This window comes from Portunus trituberculatus, chromosome 47, assembly GCF_017591435.1.
Source record: "Portunus trituberculatus isolate SZX2019 chromosome 47, ASM1759143v1, whole genome shotgun sequence".
Lineage (NCBI taxonomy): Eukaryota > Metazoa > Arthropoda > Malacostraca > Decapoda > Portunidae > Portunus > Portunus trituberculatus.
In genome coordinates, this window is record NC_059301.1 from 21,061,078 (window position 1) to 21,077,324 (window position 16,247).

General features: G+C 36.9%; 1 protein-coding gene across 4 annotated transcripts in view; it reads right to left on the reverse strand.

Moving 5' to 3' along the window:
* The window catches only part of LOC123520589 (carnitine O-palmitoyltransferase 1, liver isoform-like), a 35,288-nt gene extending 19,770 nt beyond the window's left edge, over window positions 1-15,518 (reverse strand). For 3 of the 4 annotated variants that reach the window (XM_045283003.1, XM_045283002.1, XM_045283000.1), the window contains exons 1-11: window positions 15,373-15,518; window positions 8,244-8,419; window positions 7,491-7,645; window positions 7,137-7,246; window positions 5,975-6,141; window positions 5,515-5,615; window positions 5,155-5,377; window positions 4,790-4,989; window positions 4,134-4,285; window positions 2,066-2,226; window positions 1,670-1,695 (exon numbers count right to left, since the gene is read on the reverse strand). In XM_045283003.1, coding sequence (XP_045138938.1) covers window positions 1,670-1,695; window positions 2,066-2,226; window positions 4,134-4,285; window positions 4,790-4,989; window positions 5,155-5,377; window positions 5,515-5,615; window positions 5,975-6,141; window positions 7,137-7,246; window positions 7,491-7,645; window positions 8,244-8,384 — 1,436 coding nt within the window. In that variant the 5' untranslated portion in view covers window positions 8,385-8,419; window positions 15,373-15,518. Of the gene's footprint in view, window positions 1-1,669; window positions 1,696-2,065; window positions 2,227-4,133; window positions 4,286-4,789; window positions 4,990-5,154; window positions 5,378-5,514; window positions 5,616-5,974; window positions 6,142-7,136; window positions 7,247-7,490; window positions 7,646-8,243; window positions 8,420-15,070; window positions 15,244-15,372 lie in introns of those variants that run through there. The other variant, XM_045283001.1, reaches the window with a different exon arrangement.
* Window positions 15,519-16,247: the final 729 nt, after the last annotated feature.

Here is a 16,247-nt window from a genome sequence, read left to right on the forward strand (position 1 = left end):
TATGTATCTCTAATCACAGTTCTCATTTCCCTATCCTTCAAATAATCTCTTGTCCATTCGAGCAAGGTTCCACGCAGTCCTCCTATGTACTCTAGTTTCCAAAGAAGTCTTCTGTGCAGGACTTTATCAAAAGCCTTTTTAATGTCCAGGTATACTATGTATACCCATCCATCTCTTGAGTAGAAGCTTAATAAGTCCTGAACCCAAATTGTCTGTTTGATATGATGTGTGTGTGTGTGTGTGTGTGTGTGTGTGTGTGTGTGTGTGTGTGTGTGTGTGTGTGTGTGTGTGTGTGTATTTACCTAGTTGTATTGTACAGGGTTCGAGCGGGACTCATAGTGTCCTGTCTCCATATCTCCATCTATCTAATTTTTCTTTAAAGTTATGCACACTACGTGCTGTAACAATTCTATTATCCAATGCATTCTATTTTTCCACCATTCTGTGTGGAAAACTGTATTTTCCAACATCCTTCACACACTGCCTCATCCTGATCTTCTTTTCATGTCCTCTTGTCCTTCCATCCTCTTCCGCCAACAGCACCAGGTCTTCTTTGTCTATCTTTTCAATATCATTTACTATTTTATACATTGTTATTAGGTCCCCTCGTTCTCTTCTATCTTGTAAGGTTGCAATCCCATTTCCTTTAGTCGTTCTTCATATGTGAGGTCCTTTGATTCCGGCACCATCTTTGTAGCAATCTTCTGTATCCTTTCCAGTTTTCATATATCTTTTTAGAACTCAGAGACCATACCACTGCTGTATATTCCAGCCTTGGGCGTATCATGCTTGTGATTTTTTTCTTCATATCTTTATCCATGTAATGAAATGCCACTCTTATATTAGTCAGCATCCTATATAATAGTCCAAATATCTTATTTATGTGTTTATCAGGGCTGTGTGTGTGTGTGTGTGTGTGTGTGTGTGTGTGTGTGTGTGTGTGTGTGTGTGTGTGTGTGTGTGTGTGTGTGTGTGTGTGTGTGTGTGTGTGTGTGTGTTTCACTGTTTGATCTCCAGCAGTCTCTAACGAAACAGCCACCAGACGTTACCCTACGGAACGAGCTCAGAGCTCATTATTTCCGATCTTCGGATAGGCCTGAGACCAGGCACACAACACACACCGGGACAACAAGGTCACAATTCCTCGATTTACATCCCGTATCTACTCACTGCTAGGTGAACAGGGGCTACATGTGAAAGGAGACACACCCAAATATCTCCACCTGGCTCGGGAATCGAACTCCGGTCCTCTCACAAGCCAGCGCTCTAACCACTGAGCTACCGGGTGTGTGTGTGTGTGTGTGTGTGTGTGTGTGTGTGTGTGTGTGTGTGTGTGTGTGTGTGTGTGTGTGTGTGTGTGTGTGTGTGTATGAGCACATGCATGCACATTATGTATTTATGTAGTCTTAGCTTTTAGACATAGTTGAATAGCACATGTCAAGAATGTTATCAAATTACTACTTCAAAAAAGGATACTAATAGCAAGGTAATGTTTCATGAATGATAGCTACAGGAATTCAGGAAAAAATAACCAAACAGAAGTTAGTTAAGACTGGAACAAACTGTATTATCTCTGACTGGACAAAGTACTGTTGCCATATAATAATTAAAAATAAAATAGCAGAAATGAAAGATTCAAGATAAAAAGCACTCAAAAGTTTGCACTTACCAGCTATGTTCTGCATTAAACCCAATCTGAAATGTAGAAGAAAGGAATGTAGCTTGCCATTTTATAACTAGTGAAAACCTGATCCCAAATGAACAATAGAATATTGATAAAAAATATATATCAAAATAAAAAATTGTTATCGTCTATTCTGCACTCAGGAATTATAGGATGTTTTATAACTATAAAGAAAGGTTCTCCTTTAAGTAAAGAATGCATCCCAATAATCAGGCAAAAACATTTAAAATCAAAATTTTCTTCTCTTTTTTAACACAGTTCCAGACCTGTACAAAAGATGAAAATATTAGATTGACAATGAAAAGAACTGATGATAAAATTAAAAAGAAAATCAAATCAGGTAATGCAGTAACCATGTATGCAGAATTAAGAATTACTTACCCGTCCATTTTTCATGACAATAACGTTGAAGGACTTATCATACCAGCGGTCATATCCCTTGCCATGCAGCATGGCACGTCCAAAGCGGTCCAGTTGTGTGGGATCATCAGGGCTGTAGTCATACTCATCCTCCTCCAGCACCACCACAAAGGCTGACTTTTCTGTGACACAGAAAATAAACACATAAACATGCATAAAAAACAGTAACATGCAACAAACATTTGAATTCAGAGGCTGTCTAACTTTACAAAGCATCCTCAGCACATATTCAAGTCTAATCTTGTCTGACACAACCATTCCTATTCCTCTCTTACACAAAAAGCTGGGGCTAAAAGATCTACATTTGCTCTACCCATACACTTCATCTTCACAAACTCCAGCCCTTTAATACTTTAATATACTGTTAAGGGGAGACATATATGTTAAAATACATGCATTTTCGTCACAAGTAGTATTTTGAAATTCCTGCGTCAAAAAATCAACCAACACTTCGCCAACATCCAGGTAGAAAAAGTTTTGTCTTCTGATTAATTTAAAGGGCTCTATGCGACATTTAAAGATCCAGCTGTCAGCCCCACACGTGTTTAAAGGTCCATCGCGAAGGAAAGGAAGGGTGTAAATATGTCATAATTTTTCTGTATTTTTCTATATTTTTTCTTATCTGGTGAGACATTGCATCTTATAGTCTTGCCATGAGGGAGCTTGTGACAGTCTAACACGGAGACAAAGCCAGTGATTAACAAGAGTTGAGAGGGAGAAGGTATATGACACCTTGTTCCATCACACACTTCCTTTCCTTGGATTTTGGACATTTCTTGGTTTGCTCATCATGCCAAAACTTTCTGCCTTACATAAGACGAAGAGGGAGGCCATGCTGAAGGCAAGCGTTTCCCGTAATGGGAAAAAAGACGAGGCATCAGTGAGTGGCAATACTGCTGATAAGCCGCCAGCCTCACTGCCTGCAGCACCAGCCATCTCCCCTTCCCGCCAGCCCACTGTCTCGAGTGCAGAGAAGAGGAAGATATTATCCCGTAGCATAGAAACACCTTGCCAAGGCTCTCAGAAAAAAGGACAAAATGATGAACAGGCCTTTAGCTAAGAAGATGAGAAACAAGAGGCTGCAATGAGAACTCTTCTACGCATCTGGGAGTTTCTGACGCGAGGATGGATTGCCGCAGCGCAGAATCTTTCATCACGTTTTACTCGAAAGTAAGTTTTTCAACTTTACATCATTATAACTTTGCTGTTTTTTAATCAATTAACTTCATTCTTTTTTTATAATGATCAGCATTAAATATTCTGTAATTTGTTTAGCCAAAATTTTGAGTTTATTTACCTTAGAATTTTAAATATTCCAGTTTTTTCCACTTTTAGTTGAAAAGAAGAATCTGCATGTTTACAATTTTTTTTTAAATAAATTACTTTCAAACAAAAAATCGTTCAAACCAAAAAATAAAGTAGCTCTTCTACTTCAATAAGACATATTTACAAGAACTTCAGAGAAATTATAATTGACTTTTAGTGGATAAGCTAGGAATACTAAATTTCATAGTTTCTAATTTTTTTTCTCCTTCTTCAACAGGTATCGCCATCATCTTTGGAGAGAAAGATACCAACACAGATGTACATTCACAATAAAATTTTCATGAGGATTAGAGGACTTTTAGTTACCATGGGTCAAAACACCGTAAAAACCCCTTAAACTTTATCCTCCCAAGCTACAGTGACATCATCCTCTTATACAGAAGGCAGCATTTATCTTACATTTTTTCTTCCATGACTAAGCTTTACTTGTATATGCAGTTTTTGTTCCCTGAATATAACCATTATCCAAGTACTTTCCAGCATATACACAGATACCTTAAATCAGGGCAGGTGATCATAACATGACATATGGCTTACTTACTCCTTGTCCAATCTAATGCAATCATAAAAGCTAATGCTAATGATTAATTTGCTAGGATATCACTTTTTCCACATGCCAGTTTTCCAATCAAATTTTAAGAAAAGCACGATTGGTATGGTATCTTTATAATGACAATGAAAAGTAATATGATCAATTCCTTACCAATGTCCTTCAGTGAGCTATAGTTGACACCTTTGTTGAAGAACTTGGTGCGTGCCTCAGCCCAGGGTGTGCGCTCTCCTGCAGTCAGAGCTCCAAGGGTGGCTTCTCCCTTTTCTGGGACACTTTCATCAGCTAAAATCCTGTCGAACTGCCTATAATCCAGAAAAGAAATGGTCATCTGCTGTCCAAGAATACCAATGACTTATCAACTTAGGAAAATTTGTACTAATGTAATAATATCAAACAACAAAAATCACATTAATATATAAACAATTGCATCATCAGCATACATCCACTTTAATTTTTCTTTACTAGATTTCAAGACTAAGAAAATGTTAGTAATAATGAACTAAAAGAATGCAGGATTAACATAAAGACATCCAAGTCATGTGCTCATTATGACAAAATCATTATGCAACAGTAACAAGAATAATATTACCTATCTACTAAATACCCTACTGAGGTCCCTTTAAATTAGCATTACCCCAAAAAATCTGATTTCATAAAAGAATAAGAGAAAAAGATAAAAGGAGAGGACTCCCAAGCCCTTCACTTCATCCATTTTAGTCATATTTTACAATGTGTAATATTCTTCTAACCAACCTAAGTGTACAAAGTCTGTGTCCAACCAAAGTGTCTTAATGAAAACTACTAACATCTGGAGTTCCTTGGGGTTCAGCAGCCGACCCTTGTAATAGCAAGGCATCTTGAAGAAGCGGCCAGCATGGTACACAATGATGTGTGTGGAATCACTGAAATGTACAATTTTATCTGTCTGCACCCCAGGTATGCGAGTGGTGTTGAAGGTCCGCTCATACTGGTATGAGCATAGTGGAACCATGTTTTGAGCCATTATCTGCAGGAGAGAAAAAAAAAACTTATTCAGCACAAAAATTACAATACATATCAAAGTAAAATCAGTGAATGTACTCATCACATAAAGTGTACAGTACATACACTTAATCAATATCATCAAGGCATCAAGGACAGCATGCAGTGATATGATTACAAAAGTCCTCACCGGCTGAAGCTGCTGCCTGTCTACAAGGCGACGGAAAAGGAAGGCAGCATGTGTCACGTTAGCTGCCCTAGCTGCCTGAAGGTGAGTGGGGTGCAGCAGGATAGCATCTGTGCCATAGAAGTTTGAATTGACCATGATGGGAGACCTTCCTCGTAGATATACAAACTCTTCCCACCAATCTGTTACATAATTGGTGGACCACCAAGACTTCAGCACCAAGTACCTATCAAATAAGAAAGACAAATCTTAGTTTCATCAATTCTTTGGTACAGTAAAACCTCCAGAAACAGAACAACATGAGGTGAAATGGCCAACAGTTTATACAAGTTTGATTTATTTGATATGACAAAATTTTCTAACCTCTGCAACTTTTTGCCGATACCAGCCTGGAAGTCCTTTGCCAAACCCTGCATGCGAACATAGTTGTCATCATCCATTAGCGGCCGCACACTGCGCAGGTACTGTAACACAAAACTTAAACAATTATATCAACTGCTTGTGACATTCTGAGTTTCTTAGAGCCTTCAAAGATTCTGCAATTATCTATTTCACAAAAATAAATAATTTCAAATCTCTAACACATTCAAGCTTTATTTTTTTCAAAAGTTCCACATTTTTTCTTTTTTTTTTTTTACAAAATGAGAAGGATGATAAAGAGGTCTACTTCAATTTTAGTAAAGCTATTCTGAAATACAAATAAGTCTTGGATTTGATCTTTCATGTCAGTTATTTAAACTATAGCTGCCTTCTCCCAAAATTAAAGATTCAGATAAATTTCTCAATGTTTCAAAACACTACTTTCCCTGGTAATAAAACTCACCCTGGACATAGTGAGGGAGAGGGATGGTAGTGGCAATCGGGGCAGGGATCCTTGATAGGAGTATAACATGGGCCGAGAGAACTTCGTGAGCAATTTAACAGCCAGGATCCAAAGTTTTGTAGCAATGCTCATCTTACCACCACGTCCACGACTCTCATACATCCATCCTAAAAATTAATGACGATCATTGACAACAATGTTGAGTATTTCTTTATGCATGCTTATCCCACACACACAAACACACATACGCAAAAAAAAAAAAAAAAAAAAAAAAAAAAAACATATTTAGAGATAAAGGAAGGCAATGAGAAAGTAAAGATGTTTGAATATGAATAATTAGAGCTCCCAAAGAGGTAGGATTATTTTATAAAAGGTGATTACAGCAGGGAATAAACAACAGCTGAAATAAAGACAAGATAAGTATAGAGATTAGAGACACGACTACACATGTACAGTAGAACCTTTGTAAACTGGAACTAGAAAGCTAACTAGAAAAATAACAAACGTATACATGCACACACAAACACATACAGTCACGTTCCTAGCTACACTATGTTGTAACATCTTTGTTTTTGTAAGGAATGCTACTTCTTCATAATACATCTCAGCAGCCCTGTCAACAGGTATGTTTTAATAAGTTTAATACATAATTCTACAATGAAAATATTATAATATATATCCTGTTGGTGATTTTTAAGAACAATACCACCTCAGGAAATATAGCTAAGTCATAAAGACAGTTATTCAGCTAAAAACTCACAAAAGGTATGAAAATTTAAACCAATGGTTGCAATGACAAAATTTTAACTGAATCCTTAGGCAGAATAATTTTTGACCAAAGCAAAGGAATATAAAGATCTTCTATTTCTATCATATATATCAGAAAAATGACATACAGATTTCAGGTAACAGTGAAATTTCCTAAAATTAATTTGGATATGAAGGAAAATATGAAATTTTCTAAAGAGCTATTAAATTCTCAATACTGGGATCAATTAAAATGAATCCATAATTATTGTAGGATCTGCCAAGTGTGGACCAGCCCTTTGTAGTCTCTTTCTTTCTCATGATCTTATGTAACCGTAACTATAAGAAAAAAGAAAACTAATACATCACAGTCTTACTGCTACCAAAACTTAGCATAATGAATTCATAAGCTCACCTTTGTACATATAGAGTAGTCTTAGGGAGTACTTCATGAACATAATAGCACCAAACCAGCAGCCACATGCAATGATGGAGCAGCAAGCCACACTTTGGGCTGGTTCCTCTCTGCACCAAATATAGACATACACATTACATATGATATCAACCACTGATAGATAAAAAGATAATATATTCACATAAATGATTTATGCATATATCTTTTTAACATAATGCATAATATACAATACAGATCCTCCCTGAAATACAATTGGGTTATGTTCCTGAAAATGCAATCATAGAACATAATTTCAAATAATAATAAACTTAAATGACTCTTCACTGCACATGACAAAACCATTACATTACTCACAACTTTACATGGTGCTTAAGTTTATCCATTAGACCAAGGGAGATGTCAAATCCAGAGACATATTGGTCCCGGGCAAGGTAGAGGGCATTGTAGCCTCCCACAGTGAGAGCCAGAGAAGAGATGGAGGCCGGGAACAGACCACATTGCACATTGTTCTGTTGGTACACAATGGGTGGAAAGGGCTTATGTATCTGGATAAAATGGTCTTATCAAGCAATTATCAGTTTTTTAATACTGAAAAAAGGAAAAGAAAAACTGCAAATTGATCATTCTTGTATGCAATACTAGCACTCCATAAGCAAGAATGCTATATAAAATACAGCAAAAGAAAAGAACAATGACAACAAGGCTCTCTCTCTCTTTCTCTCTAACATTTGATATTCAACGGAGTTTTCTCTCCATGAGCCTTATGATGCATGAGCGCTCTCTTCATTAGATTTTTTAAAGGATAGGAACTATTTTTCATTTTCTTCTTTTTTTCATTTATCTTTTAGAATACCTTATTGATTATTACCCAATGTTCTGTGAATTAGTTTTAAATGCAATCAATCTAACTTTGATGGCAAACAAAGAGGCGTAAAATGCCGCGTAATGCTCTTAGTAATATGATATGCATTACTCCAATTTGGAGAAATCAATCTCCTCAAATTTTACATCAGTGCCAGTGATTGACTAAGCAAAGAGGACTACATACCTGGTCAACATTCCTAAACATGGGGACACACATACAGTAAACAGAAAAGATCCACGCACCACAAAACGGTGGATGTTCCGGCGCCATGAACGTAAACCGGAGTGCCAGATGACATGCAGCACTTCCCGGTCATAATTGACATGAACACCTTCATGGGTGATGGCAAAGGAGAATGCAACTGCTGAGTGAGCCTCCGCCATCCCTGCTGCTGCTGCTGCCCACCCCACTCACAGTACTGTCCAGGGAACAATGCACTTATTAATATCTTGAGATTAGGACCTGAGCCTTTAGCCTAGTCTCTATACTGACAGATTTGATAAGAATGTTTTGTTGACAAACAGAAGAATTTCTCTGAGCTGCAAGTGAGAAAAGTTCCAAAGCAGTTATCAATCTCCAGTTAACTTGATCCAGTATTTGATTAGATTTTAGTGATTAATCTTATTTTTAAATAAAATCTTTAAAGTTGCTTGTGTATACAACCCTTCTCATTCTTCTTGCACAGTACAAAGTACAAAGGTGATGACTGATAAGATAATAAAACATATATAGTGTTGTCTTTTATCTATATAAATATTTTCAGATGGATGGAAAGTTAGAGAACTTAGTTGAAGAGTGAAAGTAAAGAGAAGGAAAGAATGGAATTCTTATAGGTTGCATGGTGTAAAAAGTAAGGAATATTCAAAGATAGTAAGGAAAGAAAGAGTTAAATATGAGCATAAAAGCAGATAGACAGCAAGTGTTTGTGAACAGAAGACTTGATAGAGAGGTAGAGAAAATAACAGTCAGACCAGTGGGGTAAAGCTGGAAATATACATGTACTACTATAATATTAAAATACCAAGGACATGCAGAGATAACATTGATACTTCTGACAAATTATCTTAATTGGAAGAAAAGGGAAGTATATGACTATGTAAGTGGAGAACAGTGGTTACTATGCCTCTACATCAAAGTAAAGGGAATAAAAATAAGTTTACTATGTATCTGAGAAAACAATTAACGGAAGTCTTAGACTGAAAGATTGATCGAAGTAACACAAGGGAAGGTTTGGAATGAGAAAGGACAGTTTAGAAGTAGTTGAAATAAGACTAAAACTTGGGAAAACATGAAAACTGTATGTAGCCATTGCAATACAGATGCTCCAAGGATGAAATTGATAAAGACATTAGTAAAGAAGAAATAGTTATTGAGGTATAAAAGACACACAAAAAAAGGTAATCTCTTGTTCCTCTTTCATTTAATGTAAGTAGATTTTCTTTATCTACTTTTTACATTACACTTCGCAATCTGCAAAAGTTTAAGGAGGAGGCAGTAGACACCTGCTGAAACGATAATTACCAGTGAGGTCTAATAGCACTGGTTCAAGGGGAGCTGTGAACTTATCAATTAAAGCCAGCTCTGACCTCACTGAACATTTCCCTTTGTGTCTCACAACACAAAGGGGCAGTCACAGCCTGCCCTCTAAAGATGACTTTCTTCCTTCACTCAACTCTACATGCATCTAGCTCCACATACATTCTTCACTCAAGATTTAGAATTGGAGAGAGAAAAAAAATCCTATACCAGCCATGGAGTCCTTTCCTTTTTTTTTTTTTTTTATACCATGTGGGCTTTTCACGGGAATTTATGGGCTAAAGGGGATACTTATTAAGGGTACCTCCTATTTCAAAGCCCACCCAATAGGAAACCATTGCCCTGAGTGAGGAAGCCCAACCTACACTCAGACCGTAGACAGGATTCGAACCCGTGCGCTTGGAGACCCCTTGGATCCCAAAGCACGCACGGATCCACTGTACCATGGCGGCGACACTTTTGACTTGTTTAGTGACCTGCACCTCAGTGAGCCTTTTTTTTCCACAATATCTTTTGCCCTTGGCTAATTCTCCATCATACTTATAAAAAAAAAAAAAAAAAAAAAAAAAAAAAAAAACTTCTCTTATCTCCTTTCCAAAATAGGAAGTCACACGGCAGCTAGTATCTCCTTGTATGGCAGATCTTGTAATTCTAGTATCATTTCAGTTGCTGCTCTGCATGCACTGCAACTTTCTTATGTGCTTTTTTTTTTAATGCAGTGACCAAATTACTGCTACATATCTAATGTGAATGTGTGTGTGTGTGTATATATATATATATATATATATATATATATATATATATATATATATATATATATATATATATATATATATATATATATATATATATATATATATATATATATATATATATATATATATATATATATATATATATATATATATCAGCACATAGCACCACACTGAAATTAGTATCATTTGCTAATACAAAATCTAGTAGTATCTCACAGCACCTCAAACAACATAACAAGTACACACACATTTCATGTATTTCACCTAAAAACAGCATCTTCCATAATGTAAGTCATGTCTAATAGACTACTAAAAACTGCAATAACTTTTTTTCTTCACCACACGAGTAAGGAGGAGGAGAAAGTGGGAAAACATCAGAACACATATTACACTCTCTGGCAACCTGTCCACCCAAGACCTACCAGAGCTGGCACAAGGCCAATCCAACCACCACCACACAGCACTAGCTACTCTCACAATCACCTGGCACTAAGGGGCATACACAGGCTGAGGCACTGCCAAGCTAGGGTCATCCCTGGCATATCAAACAACAAGCCAAGCCAAGTTCTGTTTATAGCCTCAGCTTGTGTAAAAGACAATTATGACTTAATATCCAACAAATTGTAAGAAATCTCAATTCAGTCTATAATTAGCTATGGGAATAAACAATAGAAAAACATAAAAAGATACAAGATTGCTTCATAAAGCATGTCCATCAACTGCCGCATCCACAACTTGAAATTAGCCATTTCCTGTAAATGGTAGCCTGTTCTCTATTTAAATCAGTGCAATGCGTGTCATGATTGTTAAGAAAATTATTTTATGGGACAAAAAAAAATCTATATGTATGTTTTTTTTAAGAAGAGGAAAAAGAAAATAAAAGAAAAAACTTATCATGGTAATCAAGATTCTCAATCATACTGCTTCTGATACTACATCACCAGTCCACTAGTTATATAGGTCAGATAAGGTTGACACCATAAAGACTGATGTGTATTGCATCGAAAGCTAATAAAAGAATACACACAAAATAACTAAAACTCCACTAAGCTCCCTTTCACCTACATTCAGGAACTATGATAAAATGTGAAAAAAATTAGCAATACCAGACATTAGTGCCCATGACTGAGAAAGCATACATGACAAGGTAGAAAGAATGTCATTTTTCATTTATATATCTGGAGGACTGAACTAAAACAGACTTTACACTTTAGTTGCATGGCCATCTAAATGAGTGAGCTTATAAGAAAAGTTTGGAGAACAACCATATAACAGATAATTACCTAGCAGTTATGGACATGGAGAAACATATACACAGGGAAGCAAACATTAACTGAGTTGGGAAATCTGCACTGTGAAAAGCAAAACCACTGAGCTATTTCCTGTTTGTTCTTCCCTAGTGTTGGTAAATGTTTGTTCACAACTTCCTACCTCTTAAACCATTGTACCCATCTTCTGGATAGAAAACTTTTTTTCTTCACTTCCTCGCCTCATACACACACACACACACAAACAGATAAGCATGCCATAATACTTGGTTTATAACAAACGACAGCAAAACCCAGAGCAATCATGATAACTACATTATGTTAATATCATCCTCAGTTTGCCCAAACACTACTTATTATGTCAGTTAAGCTCCACAACAAAATTATTGTAAGAGTTTAATGTTTGACAGGGTAAAAAAAAAAGACATGTTAGAGGTCCTGACATTTGTTAATTCAAAAATATACTTGAGCTCACATAATAATGTCATAATATATTATGTCAATGGATTCAAAGTGGTGTCATAACAATCTTCAATGGGCAGTGTTACTGTGCACAATACAGACACCACCCCTATCTTGATCTAAGTGTAACCTGCAGTCTCACACTCTACTTCTTTGCCTTCAGAACTCTCTAACTCTCTCTCTCTCTCTCTCTCTCTCTCTCTCTCTCTCTCTCTCTCCAAATTTCATATTTACTATATATCTCCCAAAAAATTATGCTAGATTTTTTATGATATGAAGATTAAAATAAACCAGTTGAATTACAAGAGAGAGAGAGAGAGAGAGAGAGAGAGAGAGAGAGAGAGAGAGAGAGAGAGAGAGAGAGAGAGAATGCTAGATTTTTTATGATATGAAGGTTAAAATAAACCAGTTGAATTACGAGAACGAGAGAGAGAGAGAGAGAGAGAGAGAGAGAGAGAGAGAGAGAGAGAGAGAGAGAGAGAGAGAGAGAGAGAGAGAGAAATGGGAGACAAGAAAGGAAAGAGGTATAGGGCAATAAAAAATATAGTTACAGCTCTAAATCCTGCTAAATAAAGATGTTGTAAACATTCCATTAATATTACCAACAACCTGATAGAAATAGAGTTAATCACTTTACTCCAAAATAGATTATGAAGTTTATCATGTTCAGAAAGCAAATGTAATAAAGGTATCTGAATGCCATAGGGATGACTGATCCCTTTACTTGACCTAAAAATGTGACCACAATGACACTCAGGGAGGGAAGGGAGGAAAGTGAATGTCCAACAGAGAGACCAGAGGTGAGGGAGATGAAGTGGAGATGTGGTCTTGGCAGTGTACTTTCTTACTTTCCTGAGAGACCATTTCTCATTAATGAAGTGTATACTGATTTTTGTATAATGTAAATATAAATACAATCTTAACTTTAATTTTTATGAAAATTTGTAAAAATAATCTTATCTTTTATGATGATACAGTATTTCTTGAAATCTGTTCCAGGCGAGCCTTACTAATATGACTGAAAAACATGACAGATTAGCTAACCCTGTAGCAAAAAAATACTTGTCAAAATAACTGTGAATGATCATCTACACATGGATATTCAATTGGTCACAGCAAAGATTTACATTACAGTTGTCTACTGGTCACCCAGCCAGCCATTCCGCAACGTATAATGTAAATATAAATACAATCTTAACTTTAATTTTTATGAAAATTTGTAAAAATAATCTTATTTTTTATGATGATACAGTATTTCTTGAAATCTGTTCCAGGCGAGCCTTACTAATATGTCCTAAAGAATGAGTTCATTGCTCATAGTGACCAATCTTTTGGTAGGACTGAGACCAATCACACATGTGTTGGATCACACATGTGCAATCTGTGTAATTAGTGCAAGTGGCAGGCATTTAAGATGGGAAAGCATTATTTGACCCCTAAATTCTTATGATGGATATGAAGGTTAAAATAACCAATTAAAGACTAGCAAAATTATAGAAAACAGTCCTTAACAGCTTCATCAGTTGGTTACATGATATCTACATTCTGCACCTGGTGGAGCCAAGGTATACCTATTCTTCTCTTTTGTCAACTCTTTAATAAGCTCCCAACATCACTTAAGACTACCAAGGAGATGTGGGTTCTGTTATTTGGGGAAACCAATTATTCTATCCAAAAATTTGTTTGACAGAATGAGTAAAAATTATTATTTCCACAAAAACTAATAGATTTCCCTTATTCTCACTAGAATCATAACCAAACCTTAGATTTTCATCCAAAAACATCAATGGTTCCAGCAATTTGATAATCAATGCAAAAGAGAAAAAGTAGTGGAGGTCCATTTTATGACATCATAAGTCCTCTTTTGGAGACAATTTTCTGCAGTGAGAGCTTGTTGGCTGAATTTTGTTGGGAAACAAGTGAAGATCTTGACATATTACACATCTTACAGTAGTCATCGAGATTGGCCTGTGATCAACGTCTTGTTGATTTATCCATACATTGTCTTAGTCTCAATACATACTGTTGTTTGTCCTTGCAGACCAAGGCTGACCACTGTGTCCTTCATCTTTATCCCCAACACTTCCTATTTCTTTGAATTTATCAATAAAACACCTGATTGGGAGTCTAGGGGGTACATTTCTTTAAGGAAAGTCCTTCCTGAATTGTGGCTGAGTGAGGACTACATATTGATGCAGTGGCATAGCTAAGGGCTGGCAGTCCATCCTGAGTGGCACTTTTTGGGGCAACACTTGGTATTACTGCAGTTTCACCACAATTAGCTACGTGTTTTTTACCCACCTCAAGAGATAGAGCTCCTGATTACGAGTAATTTGAACCCCATATATACTAGGTGCAACCTTTTTGATTGGCGACACAGATTTTTTTTTAATTTAAGCGTGTTTTGGTGATCAGCCGTGACACTAGCCTCCCGCATCAAACCCTGCCGCACACTTACGGTGTCATGCACTCGCAGCGGCTCGGCGGGCTCCATGACATACCATTGTCTCAGCATGCGCTTAACTGTTCACTCTGATTGGTTCTGTTCTTTGAAACTGAAGTGGCGGCCAATGAAAAAAAAAGCATAATTATTTCCACCAATCACGACGGCCCCTTAGGTTAGGTTAGGTTTAGTTAGGTTAGGTTGGGTTAGGTTAAGTTAGATTAGGTTTAGTTAGGTTAGTTTCTTTTCTGGACGAAACTAATTTTTTCTGGTAGATTTCGGCTTGTTTTTAATTAATTTACCAGTTGTTTTTTATGCAAATCATAATATGTTTTGGGGCTGTAAAAAAAAAATTGGTTGATTTGCGCCAAAAACAAGGTATTTTAATCAAAAGCAAGCAGAAATCTACCAGAAAAAAAATAGTTTCGTCCAGAAAAGGCAAGGTGGTGAAACTATGTAGGTTTACCCTAATCTGGTCTGTGAACTGGAAGACGAAGCAATAAGTCCAACCCCCTCGGTGATAATATCCCATCACATGAGTACAACTTGGAAGGATGCATCACCTAAAATCTTAAGCCTAAAGACAACATTTCAGAAGACCCTACCCAGGTATGTGCGAACCTCTGTCCTCAGGATCACTACCACACATCAAGTACGCCTAAAGGCACACAAGAGAAACTTTACACTGTGAACAGGATATTTAAGGATTGTCGTCAAGGAGTGGAGGAAGGAGAAAGTCCCGGCCCATCACAGTACTTTCACCACACTATACTTTCTCCCATTTCAAGAATTACGTTGCGAATCACACCTCAAGTGTATTATTGCTCTCACCACTCGATGCATTCACACTCACTCGATCACAGCCCACAGGAAACACACAATGAAAAGCATAAATACAATGAATTACCGAGAAGACAACAGAGCGCCTGCCTTCCCCCACTTCCAGCCCCAGAGTGTGACCCACAGCAGCAGCAGCAGCAGCCCCTCACTCTCCGGCTCTCGGCTACACACACACACACACACACACACACTGTCCCAACCTTTAAAACTCAGAATAACCTCGTTTCTGTTATACGTCGTGTAGTTTGACGTGGACCTTAAAATATTGAGTTGTCATGTTTGTTTATGTAGAGTTATTCTATTTCGGTCAAGACGTGTCATTTTGTACCTCACATGCACATTTGCGCAGGTTATTTTTATGTGCGTGTTAGCTTGTCAGGGCGTCCGGACACAATCGCTCTCATTCATGGATTCTTTTTATCAACAATGTAGGTGATTGTGAAAAATATCGCTAGCATTGTGTTGTACGTAAATCCACGAAACTTGCAGAGAGAGAGAGAGAGAGAGAGAGAGAGAGAGAGAGAGAGAGAGAGAGAGTTTTATCAATTTACTCACACAAGGGAGTTATGAAATTGGCAAACAGCTCATCTTGTGACAGCAGCAGGCGCCTCGTTTGGCACAAGAAAAATAACTTGACAGATTTGCATTGCACTGCACACGTGTACTACCTTAGGATATCACGCATCATCTATAAAGTGGCTAGATTCTTCACAAGATTCTGGGAGATTCTTATGGGGAAACTAGTCTATGCAGAAAAAGAACAATATAGCAGCAGCAGCCAGCACCACTAGTAATAGTAGAAGCAGTAGTAGCTAGTATAATAATAGTTGTTAGAAGGTAGCTAGTATTAGTAGTATTAGTAGTAGTAGTAGTAGTTGTTGTTGTTGTTGTTGTTGTTGTTGTAAAAGTATAAGTAGTAGTAGTAGTAGTAGTAGTAGTAGT